This window comes from Drosophila takahashii, chromosome 2L, assembly GCF_030179915.1.
Source record: "Drosophila takahashii strain IR98-3 E-12201 chromosome 2L, DtakHiC1v2, whole genome shotgun sequence".
NCBI lineage: Eukaryota > Metazoa > Arthropoda > Insecta > Diptera > Drosophilidae > Drosophila > Drosophila takahashii.
Window position 1 is genome coordinate 14275552 of NC_091678.1, and position 14255 is coordinate 14289806.

A 14255-nucleotide genomic window follows, 5' to 3' on the forward strand; every position below is an offset into this window, starting at 1 on the left:
AACAACACACAACCAGAACAACAACCCGAACACAAAATCCCCTCAATGGATCCCCAGTTTAGATATATTCCCTGAAAATTCCCAGCTCTAGCAGTCCAAAAAACAAAAAACATTTTTAGTAGCTTATGAAACAAGAAAATGACAAATCAAAGCGCAAGTCACAAATAACTAAGCGAAGAACTGATCAAATATTCAACAACTATAAAATGCAAAAGAAAAAGAAGAAATTATAACGAACAAATCGAACAGATTAGTAACTTGATAAGCGAATAACACAACCAATCGATCGAGACAATAATCCATTAAAACAAATTGTACAATAATCTAGCGCGGATGAGGGATTCGATGGCACGTATCACACCAACATTGTGGTCAAACATAACGGCAGTTGTCTGTACGTGCCCCCTGGTATCTTCAAGAGCACATGCAATAGACATCACGTGGTTCCCATTTGATGACCAACATTGCGAAATGAAATTCGGTAGTTGGACTTACGATGGAAATCAGGTAAAGTGGCAATCGACAAAAAATACACACAAAGCAAGATCAAGCAAACAGTAAACAGTAACCAGTAACCAACAGCAACTAAGTTCCAATAGTACAGTGAACGCTGGCTACACTAGGCTACACCACATCACATAAGTCACACTGACACCACACTAACACCCGAAACTCCAACACATTTCAACTCGAGCACAATCACGCTTCTGCCAATCACGAGATTCACGCACGAGCGAGCACGCGAGGGAGGTTCAAACTGTCGAGAGTTGACTGTAGCCATAGGAAAAGTGTAGAGAGTGTAGGATAACTGATAGGGTTAGGACGGATTTGTAATTTCGTTTATATGCTTTTCCAAACTTCTATCTCTCTATCTCAGTCTATCTTTCTATCTATCTATCCACCCGATCTATCTTCTAGTTTATGATTTGTTCGTTCGTAAACCTCATGTCGAACAATTCTTTGCGTTTTTGCGAATTACAAAACCAAAAGATCGCAGTGTTGTTAACAACACTGAACTGTAAGAGGTCCAGTGTGTCGGCTGAAATATTCAGAGCTCAGAAGATTTCTGGAATTGAATATTTTATGCCCACACGCACACGATGAGCTCAGCTCAAATGGCAACCGCTTTCAACACTGACCTTTCGCCAGTGTTGGAAGAGTTCGGTTGAGCTTCGTAGATTGTCTCCCAAAACGGAATCATGTGTGGAAACTAGAATCTTTCACCGCAGAGAACTTCAGAAGTTTCAACTATTTTGCATGGTAGCAGGCAAAACCACGCCCAAAATAAAACAGCAACAGGCGAATATTTTTGGACGACGTAAAGACTCTTAATGAAAGTCAACAAAAAAATTACCTACACATTTACAACCTACTCAAAGTGAAGTTTTGAGAACAACTTTAATTTACAGCGCTTTATTTCCCACGTACTTTGCACCCACAAGATATTAACAAACCAATCTCAAAAGAAATGAAAAAATACAAATTCTATATTTTGCTCGCTCTCTATCTCTCTCTTTCGTACACCTCGAACACATGCTATATCTGTACATAAATGTTGTATCAATGTGGCTTATTGTAAAAACTCTTAACAAAATTCAACAACAAACTAAAATCTCCAATGTTCTCTTTCTCCAATTAAAAATACAAAAACTCAAACTCAAAACTCAATTTCCAACCAACCAAAAAAAAAAAAAAACAATATGTAAAAATTGATTTGCCCACTGCAAATTGATTTCCATTCTCTGTGAATACCCATGAAAAAAAAAACAATACAAAATATCGTTTGAAAATCAGTTGGATTTGGTTTTGAATTCCGAAGATGGAGGGGATCTTTCCGATTTCATAACAAATGGCGAGTGGTACTTGCTTGGTTAGTAAACAAACCTCATTATGCTTATTTCTCTAACTGTTATTTCGTTTGATCGTTGTCATTTGTAAATGTCTTATCAGCATTGCCTCAATTGCAAAATAAATCGCATTTCATTATTATTTACCACATTGCCTGCGAAACCGAAAAATTGCTTCATAGACCGTTATGATTTGCGTAGCTCTTTATTTTCTTTTATATCTAGTTTTACGATTGTACATAAATTTGCGATCTCGATCGCAAGACAAATCTGTAAAAAATCTGTTGTACATACGTGTGTCTTTGTGTCTGTATACGTATCTATGTTTGTGTCTCTGTCTCGATCCAAAACATCCTTGCCCGAAGCTTACTAATCCAATTTTATCGTTCAGCCATGCCGGGAAAGAAGAATACGATAGTCTACGCCTGCTGCCCAGAACCATATGTCGATATCACCTTTACTATACAAATACGTCGCCGTACATTATATTATTTTTTCAATTTAATCGTGCCATGTGTGCTAATCTCATCGATGGCCCTCTTGGGCTTCACATTGCCGCCGGACTCGGGCGAAAAGCTGACGCTGGGTGAGTATGCCAACCGAGTTGCCTTCGTCCAGACACAGAACCACTTTATCATACCAATGTACTTATGAACCGATCTGAACTGTATTATCCAACTTTCTAAATGAATTTTGTGAGTTTTTTCAGCGGTGAAACTGCCCCTGTTCCAAAATTTCCAAGTTCGAATCCTTATATGCATAGATGTCTGAGTTAGTTAGTTAGGCCCGTCAGGTTAACGAGTTCGGTGAGGTCAAGCAGCGAGGGTAGCGAAATGAGGCTTAGCTGGATTTAATGATCAAAGATAAACCCTTAATCCCCTTAAAATCTACGTATTCAACGCTGCTTCTAACGATAGTCAGTCTATGCATGTTCTCTGTTCAGTTTTAAACTAAAGTAAAACTAATTTAATAAAACAAAAAAATCAACGAGTGTTTTCTTTTTGAAAATTGAATAAAATACCACAAAATTATATAGATCATATAATTACAAAACGGAAACACTCATCTTGTGCTATTAAAATAAACTAAAAGTTCCTGCTGACCCGTGCAAAGATTAAATAAATACCCCCCTATTAAACTCCATGAACAACCCATCCCAAATAAAGGAGTAAAGTAAAAACCTAAAGCCGATGAGTAAAATGTGTAAAAGATCTCCTAATTTCTCGATAAATACTAATGATAAATCTTATTATGTATACTTGGTCTTTCAGTTTTCCGATGTGTTTTGCGTTCGACTTTGATTTAAATTGCGTTTTATATTTATTGTATCTCTTGTTGCAGGCGTAACTATACTACTATCATTAACAGTATTTCTAAACCTTGTCGCCGAGTCCATGCCGACAACGTCGGACGCTGTTCCTCTTATAGGTACACACACACGCTAATTAAACCGCTATAGCTTAAAGTACGGACCGATCGGTCGACCGGTCGATCCATCGACCACTACTAACTGTGGCGAACAGAAAGTCGTGCTGTGCTAATGCTGTTTTTAGTTAATCATTAGTTTTGCTACAGTAGTGCAATGAACTGAGAAACGAAAAAAAAAAAAAAAACATCTAAAACTAAAACCAAAAACCAAGCCACGAATACGAATACTAACAAAAGATACCGATCAGAAACGAATACGAAATACCAATTAACTTAGCTCTCAACACTTCTGTAACTGCCTTCTGCCTCACACCCAATATAAAACACCCGAAAGCCCGGAAACCCACACACCGAAACACTCCGGAACACCTTCACACGAATGAGGAATGATCAATAACTCCTAACTCTCCGTATGTTTGCCATAGATCTATCTATATCTCTCTGTACTCTCTGGACTCTCACTTCGTGTTCAACCACCGAACAACTGGATGTCGGATAGACTAGCCACACGTACTATATGTTAACCCCGAACACGAACCACAGCCAACACAGAACCAACACTGAACCTCTCCTTTCCAAGTACCATGTAAAGTACTCAAGTCGAGCCCGAGGATTCCTTTCTCTCTCTCTCTCTATATCTCTCTTTCCTAAGCTTTTTTCTCTTGGTTTTCCAACTAACCTTAGTTCATGGTTTTGCCAGTCTTTTGTAATACTTTTTGCTAACTAATCAATCCCATCTGGTTACCTCGGGGTCTCCGATAGCTTTGACATAATTGGTATTTGACCACACGACAAACACACGCACACACACATCACTAGTCCAATCACAGCCACAATCACAATCACAATTACTGCCACAATTACAGCCACAGCTACAAGTACAAATACGATTAAGAGAGTTTTTCGTTTCGATTTTGCTGTGTTTGCCCAAAAAGAAAAAAAAAACAAAAAAAAAAAATAAGCAGTCCTATATAATCGGTTCCTGAGTTATTTTTGTCGTTTGGTTGTTGCTTCGTTTGTTCGATTGTTTGTTGGATTCGTTTGCTTATCTACGTGTGCCTCTAGCTGATCCCTTTGTTACGATCGTATCGTTTCGTTGATCTCTTCAGTTCTTAGCCTGCCACCCCTACCAATGTTGCAAATATATAAACCCAATCTGAATCGCGTAACCCCGATCATCCTGTAAATAAGCTTGTCCTTAGTGTGTCCTCGCCTCATAAACACACTAGGACGAGTCCTCCCCCTCCCACATCATCCCGACTCTGAAAGCATTGCAGCATTTCAAAAACCGCATCAAAAACGTAGACAGAAATGCAATTAAAGAAAATGTATTTTAAATCTAGCCACAAATGTATATATACACGAATATCTAAAGAGAAAAACTATAAAGAATCCAACGAACCACCTTTTTTCGCTACCAAAAAAAGAAACAGAAAAAAAATAGGAGAGAGACCAAAGCCAAAAAGAAACAGCACACCAGCAACAAAACAAAAAAAAACCAACTAACTAACTTACAAAAAGCCCAACAGCTGAGTTAACCAGTTTTCCATTTTTTCATCTTTTTTTTTTTTGCTATTCGGTATTTGGTAGTACTTTCTTGGTCTGGTCAGACAAAAACATCAACAAACCATAAATAGAACAAGAGTGAAAGTGGTGGAAGGATTGCTGTATAGTGTGATTGGGCTCGAGGGCAGGCAGCCGCAGTTGAGGTCAGAGATGCAGAGTGCCAAAGAAGCGTACCAAATGCACTTACACTCACGTCCCGCACTGTTGCTGTCAGTCCCCGGGAGTTCCAACGGCCTTCCGCCCCTTTCTCTTTGAACAAATCGAATGTCAATTGAAATAGCCGACAACAGAGACCTCGGAATTCTGCCATGAAGAGTTTTTGTAGTTAGTGACTTTAAGTTAGTGACTAGGGAAACCCTCGTAGAGGTTTGTATATGACGACACTTTGATACTTGGCTTGGTAGAGAGGAATAGCTAGCTAGGCCAGAGCTTATCATACTCGTACCTCCCCTGAGCACACGAATCCTGTTACCGTAGAGGCCTCGCGGTAGGTATAGCTTAACCTATGACTTTGTATCGCTAGAGCTGTACAAATGAGCCTTTTGGGTCAGTCATCCAGGGCTGCCCCCGACACTAAGCATCTATTTTAACCATATGACTACTATATATATATATATCAATTTCGACACCGATCACCCACAATACCGAACACTGTAAATAGACAACACGCTGAACAGACGTAAGTACACCGAACCACCAAAAACCACTGGCCCCCAACAAGAACAAGAACACCACCACCGAACCACCCACGAAAAGAACAACCAGAACTTTTGTCAAACGCCGCCACACGAGCGCATGCTATTCCAAAAAAAAAAAACAAAAAAAAAAAAAAAAAAAAAAATTAAAAAGAGGCTAGATCCGAAAGCAATCCAACGCTTTACACCTTCTCAACACCCGTCTTAAACCTCTTTCGCTCTCGCTCTTTCAGTATATATACCAGTTTGCCAATATCCATATAGCTACTATATCTCTCTCCTTCTTGTTCCGGCAAGAGCTACTTGAACTTGCACCCAATTGCTCGCAAGAAACGAATCGAATTCTCACACCAACAACCCAACCAAACCGAAACCAAAACCCCAACCACTAACAACACCAATCTAATCTAGCTCCTCTTGCTCTCAACAACCTGGAAATGTATCTATATATAAATCGCAAAAAAACGCAAAAACCAGTCATTTGCAACCCGTAAACTCCTGGCATCTAAACCGAACCCTCGAACCATATAGAACCGTAGCGCTAAACGAATCTCCACCTAAACGATAAACCCTAAACGAAACCAAAATCGAAGCAACATTTGAACTTGCATTTATGCAGATCCATTTGATCAGATGGTAGAGTTGCAACTCCACATAATATCGTATCGTTCATGATGTCGAGCCCATCATGCGTTCATATTATGTCATGTATCTAAATCTATATTAACCCGTTCCGAAACCGAATAAACCGCCCTTCCAAACCTCCAGAAAGCAGTCTTGCCAAATCATTTGCATGCCATGTGCAAAATTCCCTTCTTAACGCCCATTTAGCCGCGGATTCTTCGTCTCTTTCTTCGCGGCACGTAGCAAATTAAATGGGGCGCCCATGTGGGCGTGGCAAATTGGCAACACGTAGCGCAAGTGTAAAAGGGGGTTGAGTCGGAGGGGCCTCGTCTTCAGTCGACTTCGAGTTCAATTTACAAATATTCTGAGACCAAGAAAAACTTGCGCTACTTTTAAAGTTTTTCCTGTCCCTCCTTTGCCATACTAATGGGTCAAAGTTGGAAGGATGCCCCTCTAACCACAAAGCTCTTGGAAAGTTGAGATGTTTTTTTGTAAAAAAAGATTAATACTCGTGAACATTTTGCGCCCATTCTGTCCGTTCTAAGCGACATAAAAGGGGAAATACCTTCAGAGATTTAACCTTGGACCATCTCGAGGCGGGTCAACTTTGAAAGAGCTCTCCTCCTCCATTTTATATATATTTGTATATAACTTTGGCCCTCCCCCTGCCCCCTTTGCCCTTCCAGAACCCGATTTCTGTTGGACCCGATTCGATTTTTGAGTTCGCAGCATACTCAGGCATATACTCATCCACACTAAAGCACACTTCATTCAGAGATCAAGATCAATGAAACAACCGATAAATGCTAATTCTAAATAGCCAAAAAAGAAAAATCTCCCATCTTCAATCTCCAATCCGAAACTTATTCGGCCCGAAAGGCGCTGCGGAAAACCCAACCTCGAACAGATACAAAGATACCGAACCTATACTGCCCAACTACTGAACCCACATACCTCCCCGAAGTCCTCGATATGTCTACGATATACACGAATACACGAACACACGCCACCAAGGATACCACAGATACACTGAGAACATACATAAACGTACGCTTTTTGATTTCCATTTTGATTGTGTCATTTGTTTTTGTGTGGTTGTTATTGTATTTTTCAAAACGAAAACGAAATTCTTTTGTTTCAGGAGTTACAATTCTTCTATCGCTCACAGTGTTTCTCAACCTTGTAGCTGAGACATTGCCCCAAGTATCTGATGCAATCCCCTTGTTAGGTAGCGATTGCATTTAAAACATACTTACCAAATGCAAATATATATTCAAATTTGTCAAAACAAAACCAAAGAATAATTAAAAAAGTACTTAATATGATTTACACGAACACGCCTAAGATATATATATGTATATATCGCCGCATATATACATATATATGTAACTACATATATATATTCATGAATATTATTGTTATTGTTGTTACCTATATATATACATATCTATTACGATTATATTACTCACACACATTGCTAAATTGTTCGCATATATAATCCCCAAACAAACCAAAGCCAAAAAGAAACCGAAACCGAAACCAAACCGAACTTAAACTTAAATAAAGTATTAGTCTAACCAACCAAGTCAAACAATATCTAAAAGTGACAAAAGTTGTTAAATGTTATTTGTGTACGTCGTACTATGTTTACTAATTACAACAACTTTGCTAAGTACTTACTAACTTAACTAAACCAAACCAAACTAAACCAACTCAATTCTAACTCGTTCCAACTCGTTCTCTCTGTCCCACCCTATCTTCTGAATCGTTCTGAAGTTGAAGTTATAATATCAAATACGAATACCAATATATATCAATATATATCGAAGCAGTTTCTTAGTTGATCATACTATCTTCTGTTGCCTCTATCTCTCTCTCGCTCTCTCTCTATCACTATGCCTATATCCTACTATATTCATTTGAACAATCAACAGTCTTTTTGGTTTGCTTCTTATTCAAGTCAATCTAGATGAACAACAAATCCCCAGCTAGCCAGCAAAGAACACAAGTTAGGGCAGTCTTTTAAATGCTATCGTTATCTATATGTACTTCCGATCTATACTTCCTCCACTTCCGTTTCCACTTTCTCAATTTCTTCAATTTCTTCCACACAGCCTCGTTGAAGTTTCAACGAGGCCGCACCAATGATCGATCGAATTCCCTTCAATATATATACTCAATTCCCTGAACTAAGCCGGCGATGCAATAATGATGTACTAGATTTACTTCCATTCCTAATCAATTCAAACAAATGCTTTCCAAAATTTAAATTTCATACTTTATCTAGTGCATTGAAGCGTCGCCTTGGCCAGTTCCTTCTGTAATTATTCAACTTGTGCAAAAATAAATATATACGATTATGTATACAATATATCCGAACTATATAATAACTGTTATGTATTGCAGTACACCTTGCTTGTACTCTTTTCGCTTCGTTCAAACCGCCACTCCCTTAATTTCAACCCATATGTAATTACAAAAGATACTTATGAGACAGATTTCAATGCAAGTGAGTTTGGGATAATACTTGTGAAAAGAAAACGAAGGCGCATAGATGCTAAATGATGTCGTCGTCACAGACACTCAACCGAAAAGAAAATAAAGAATGAAATCAATTAAAGAAAAGAAAGAAAGAAGTTTTTTGTCTTGTATTGTATGATTTGACTTTTTTGCTAACAGCTTTGATTTGTGTTTGATTTGGTTCTCTCACTCTCACTATCACTATCACCACGCCACCCACCTCACTCGTCCATGAATAGATAATCGAATTTTGCATTGCGCCACCATCACCGTCACAAATAAGAAGATTTATTTTTCACCCTCGGTTTGCCCATGAGTACTGTCACCATCTTGAAGCTCGTTCTCGTTATCGTTATCGTTATCGCTCGCTCACCCGTCACACAGGAAACTCTCAGTCATGACCACGACCACCCACCAACTGCCCACCACCCACGAACCACCCACCACCCACAAGAATCCACCCACACACGCTACTTTAACTTAACTTTCTTAGCTATTGTCTGTGCCACCCCCCCCCCCCGAATTCCCCATAACATATGTATATCCCACCTCTATGCGAACTCACCTTCGATATACTGTTTGACCCATTTCTCGGAATGATATTTTTTGCTCGAGAACCTTTTTGAGAACTCAAACTGAAATCCAATTGAATAATGTCTTATGTAAATACTGATCGCTCGATTATATCATAACTGGTATTGCAAAAATATCATTTCGTTGAGAACCGCTTGTTTTGTTTGTTTGTTGAAATGGGTCGCGGATTCGTTTGCTTACAGATAACAGATAAGAATATCAACTGTCCACTTGGAATGCACCCCCACCACCAACAATCAAACATCGAATAAATATCAAAATATGCCCGAAATCCGGGCGGTCTTGTGTGCTAAGTTGTTGGGTTGTGTTCTCTGCGAGAAGGTTCAGCCAAAAAATATCATTTAGTCTAACTCCGAAGCTTCTTTGGAGGCGAGCACCGGTCGAAGATCGCAGAGCTCGTCTCCGTTTCCCAATCCTGACTCCCCACTAAATCAAAAACCAAAAGACACCGAAGACCGAACTGCTGGACGACAAGAACGGTGGCGATTTACGAGACTCCTCCCGATCCACATACACACGAGATCTGACCAAATTTGACAAAATATTTTGCAGGTGTCACTATCCTACTGTCGCAAACAGTTTTCTCCCTGCTGGTCGGCAATGTCATTACGAAAACCAGCGAAGCAGTACCGCTCTTAGGTATTCGAACTTTCAATTGACTCGTTTGTAACTTTGAGTTTATCATTTCGAAAAAACAAACCAAAAAAAAAAAAACTATCAACATCCAACCAAACTAAATTTAAATTCTAGAGCTTTAAAAACAACCAAAACTTTTCTCTCTTTTAGCTGATAAATCAAAGAAAAATGAATATCAAAACAAAAAACGATTGTACAAAGTACTCTTTAGAGATAACGAAAGTTTGCGCTAAAAATCAAAGTGAATCTTGTAAAAATCAAACTAGACCGACTAAAGTAGGTAACCGAATGTTAAGCGATGGAGAGCATGATCCAAGTCCAGCTGGATAAACACGGATGCAGATGATGAACCAAAAGTATTTTTGGAACCCAAGCCCGAACCCGAAAACTAACCCGAACCCAACCGAACAACCTCTGCTTCTTTAGACTTTTGGCTGAACCTCTTTGACTCTGAGACAAGCTCCAACTAACACGATAACCACACTTGATTCTATCCCTGTTCCGTTTCCGATTTTGCGTCTGAGGGTGTATTTGCTTTGCCTATCCACCCACCCGCAAACCGGAAATGCTATGTACATATTTATTTCTACGCTATAGGTTATCGCCAATAATTAGCCAATAGGCCTTGTTCCTCATACCCAAGTATCAAAAGCCTACTCAAAACAATGAACTAATTAAACCGACTATTAAATCGTTATTAAATATTCAGAGAGCATACAGTAAACTGCAGAAACGTTAAATCAATTGCAAACACATAATCCGTTCGCCGAAGCAATTAAAATATCGATTCCCAGCATTCTTTAGAACAAGTTGAAAATTACTAACCCAGACACAGAAAACCGATGAACCCAGCCCACACCAAAATTGCTTGCTAATCGTATTTTATTAGAGTAGAAGGAGCAAGGAACAGTGAAATTCAAGAAAATTTGTCCCAAAAATAAATCTTATTTCATTATATTTAATAAAGAATTTTGTTGGTAAAAATAATCTTTTGAAAAAAGAATTTGAATACATTGATTTTACTGTCCTTTGCTCAAATTTCGTCTTCGATTCTTAAAGCCAAAACCACGCATGATCCCCAGTCAAAACAGTTTACACTAAACTGCATGATGAAGAATGAAACCTAAAAGTGTTGAATAAACATCAAAAGTAGTGGCTTTCATTAGTTAATGAACATTACTTAGTGGCATCCGCAACGTAAATACGTAATATAGAGTAAAGTACCATAGTCACAGCATTGTAACAACACAGTAATTTTGATTACGCTACTTTCTCTAATCGTAAATCTAACCAAAGTCTTTCATGACATGAAGCTAAACTAAAGTAATGTTGTACTATTTTTGTAAATTATTATTTCGAGCTTTTGTTCTTAGTGTTTTGATGATTTGAAGAGTCCCCGGAGCACCACTCTAATATAGGTTTTTTCTCTGCTCTCTGTTCACCCCACAAACCGCAACTCGCAACTCGCATCTCGCTATCCCAAAAAAAAAACAAACGCACCACCTCAATATAGGCACCTACTTCAACTGCATCATGTTCATGGTCGCATCGTCGGTGGTGCTGACAGTAGTGGTGCTCAACTATCACCATCGCACAGCGGACATCCACGAGATGCCACCGTGGGTGAGTCAATCATTTCACCAGCCCACCGTTTATCGCCTGATTTTTGGTTAACTCGCTTTCCGTTCCCAGATCAAATCCGTTTTCCTACAATGGCTGCCCTGGATCTTGCGGATGGGTCGACCCGGCCGCAAGATCACTCGCAAAACAATACTGTTAAGCAATCGCATGAAGGAGCTGGAGCTGAAGGAGCGCTCCTCCAAGTCCCTGTTGGCCAATGTCCTCGACATTGACGACGACTTTCGGCACACAATATCGGGCTCACAGACCGCCATCGGTTCGTCGGCGTAAGTTTTTCACTTGAATTATGATAGGCGGATTGTGATTTGGATTAACCCTTCCTTGAAAATGCCCCTCTGCAGTAGCTTTGGCCGACCAACAACGGTGGAGGAGCACCACACGGCCATCGGCTGCAATCACAAAGATCTTCATTTAATTCTCAAAGAATTGCAATTTATTACGGCGCGCATGCGCAAAGCCGACGACGAAGCGGAATTGATTGGCGATTGGAAGTTCGCGGCAATGGTTGTGGATAGGTAACACATTTTAATATAATTATTGAATTAATGCAATGGGATGAACTTCGAACTGACCAAGTCTGAAATATAATCTTTGGTTTTCGATTTAATTTGTTTGGCAGCGAAATCTAAAATTTTTAAGGGAGAAAATAAGATTATATATTTTAGAACATCCAAATATACATAGGTTCTTGATAGGGGACTTTTGGAAAAGTAAACCTGTGCAATTTTGAGCATATTACCTTTTATATTACTTTCGAGCTTATTAATAAATCAAATAATCTTTTAAAAGTTCTTGTAAAAATAGATAGGATAACTATTTTGGAGAATTTAAAAATCATTAAGATCATTCCAAAGAAGTTTGTAAACTTAATAGACGTATAGCTACGTTTGGTCTTCAGCTAATTCCCAACCACAAATTCATTATCCATTCGCAATGGCTATCATGATTATGAACTTCAAGACGTGTACTCGCGAATGGGTGTGAACTTATTGAACGAGAGCCGGCAGCTTTCGACAGCCGCCCGCCTGGCAAGTCAAACAATTAGGCCACACGACTTCCGGCGGAATGAACGCACACAGACGTGTCCCTCACGGATGCACACACACAAACTCACCCATACACGTGGCGCAAATATTGAAAGATGGCCGACTAGAGACTACCGGTCGGACGCCATTTTGTTTGGAGGCCCTGCTGAATTGTTTGCTAATGCTCTGCCTGCTCTTCTACTCCACAGATTTTGTTTAATTGTTTTCACGCTCTTTACGATTATTGCAACGGTTACTGTGCTGCTATCGGCTCCGCATATAATCGTGCAATAAGGACGCTCGAATTAGACAATTAAGCTACGGATATGGAAACATCACGCAGATGGGAGATGCCTAGTTAAGTTCTTTTTGAAAAACCAAAAACTAGCAAAGCTGCTTCAAAACAAAGCAAAAAAAGAAAAAAACTACAAAAAAATAATACAAATAAAAAATTGTTAATTACATTTTTAAGTAAAAACAAAGAGCAAAGAAAATGTCGCAAGAATGAAAAAACAGAAACGAGACAAAATCATGTACTAAAAAATATTTTATGGACAAACCAAACAAAAAAGCAAAAATTACTGCCGTACAAGAACCGAAAAAAGTGTTAAGTAAGCTACACTCACATACACACAAAATTATAAGAATTAAGCAAACAACAAGATGCGAAACAAAAATTTGCATAGGAATAGCCAAAAGAAAATGGAGAAGTTGGAGGAGCACAAGGAGGAGCAGGACGAGAAGGACAACATCGCGGGACAGGACACACAAGGGTTACATGTGTATGCCCACAAACACAGACACCGACTCACATACATGTAGGTAATTGTATGTACAATAACAGAGTTATAAGTTAATTAATATGCTGAGTTGTTATAATTTATGTAAGATGATGAACAGATGACAGACACACACACACACCTACATCTAAGATATATTATATATATATATATGTAAGAGATTGTTCCTATGAGACATTAGATATGTATTTAAAATGGCAACACACTCACGTACAGAGACACACCGACACTGAAGCACTTAATTGACAAATGCAAAAACAAGGGAACGAAACCATTTATTCGTAGGACATGAGGAAAGCAGGAGGACGACAGAAGGACAGAAGGTTAAGGGGTATACGTTATGGTCTGATGACCCTTTGTTGTCTGCACTTTCGAGCTTTAATATTTTCCCTTTCTGTTTTCATTTCGGGATCACGTGGACCAACAATATTTTGTTTGATTTCCTTCATTCCAGTTTGCAAACAAAATATGATCCCAATGAAAAAACTTTTGCGAAAGCTTACTTTCAGTCGTATGCAATCCGTTTCGATTACACTCTCACTTTTAATATAATGCCATATTGTTTTTTCATATTTTGGAACGCTTTCAAAGAGTTGTTGGGGAGATAGATTGTAAATGGTAACAAACTGACACATAATAATGGATATTAACAAAGGTCTATATATACATACATATACTCATAGTGAATTGAATTAATTTTTAAAAGACGCATTCACGAACACATTGTGGGGAAGTATTATGTATGTTCGTTGAACATAATGTTTTTAGAAAATTTATTGTTGAAATATTGTAGCAAATTGAGTAAGCATAAAGACAAACGACCCGAGGGCGAAACAAACCGAGTTATAGTCACCAATTAATTAGTCAAAGTAATAGTAA

General features: G+C 38.8%; 1 protein-coding gene across 5 annotated transcripts in view; it reads left to right on the plus strand.

Moving 5' to 3' along the window:
- The window catches only part of nAChRalpha6 (nicotinic acetylcholine receptor alpha6), a 99001-nt gene extending 85663 nt beyond the window's left edge, over nt 1-13338 (plus strand). For 3 of the 5 annotated variants that reach the window (XM_044395253.2, XM_044395252.2, XM_044395249.2), the window contains 5 exons: nt 7302-7388; nt 11424-11533; nt 11603-11817; nt 11893-12066; nt 12786-13338. In XM_044395253.2, coding sequence (XP_044251188.1) covers nt 7302-7388; nt 11424-11533; nt 11603-11817; nt 11893-12066; nt 12786-12870 — 671 coding nt within the window. In that variant the 3' untranslated portion in view covers nt 12871-13338. Of the gene's footprint in view, nt 1-97; nt 508-1794; nt 1871-2238; nt 2434-7301; nt 7389-11423; nt 11534-11602; nt 11818-11892; nt 12067-12785 lie in introns of those variants that run through there. The other 2 variants (XM_070211867.1, XM_044395247.2) reach the window with 2 other exon arrangements.
- The last annotated feature ends 917 nt before the right edge of the window (nt 13339-14255 follow it).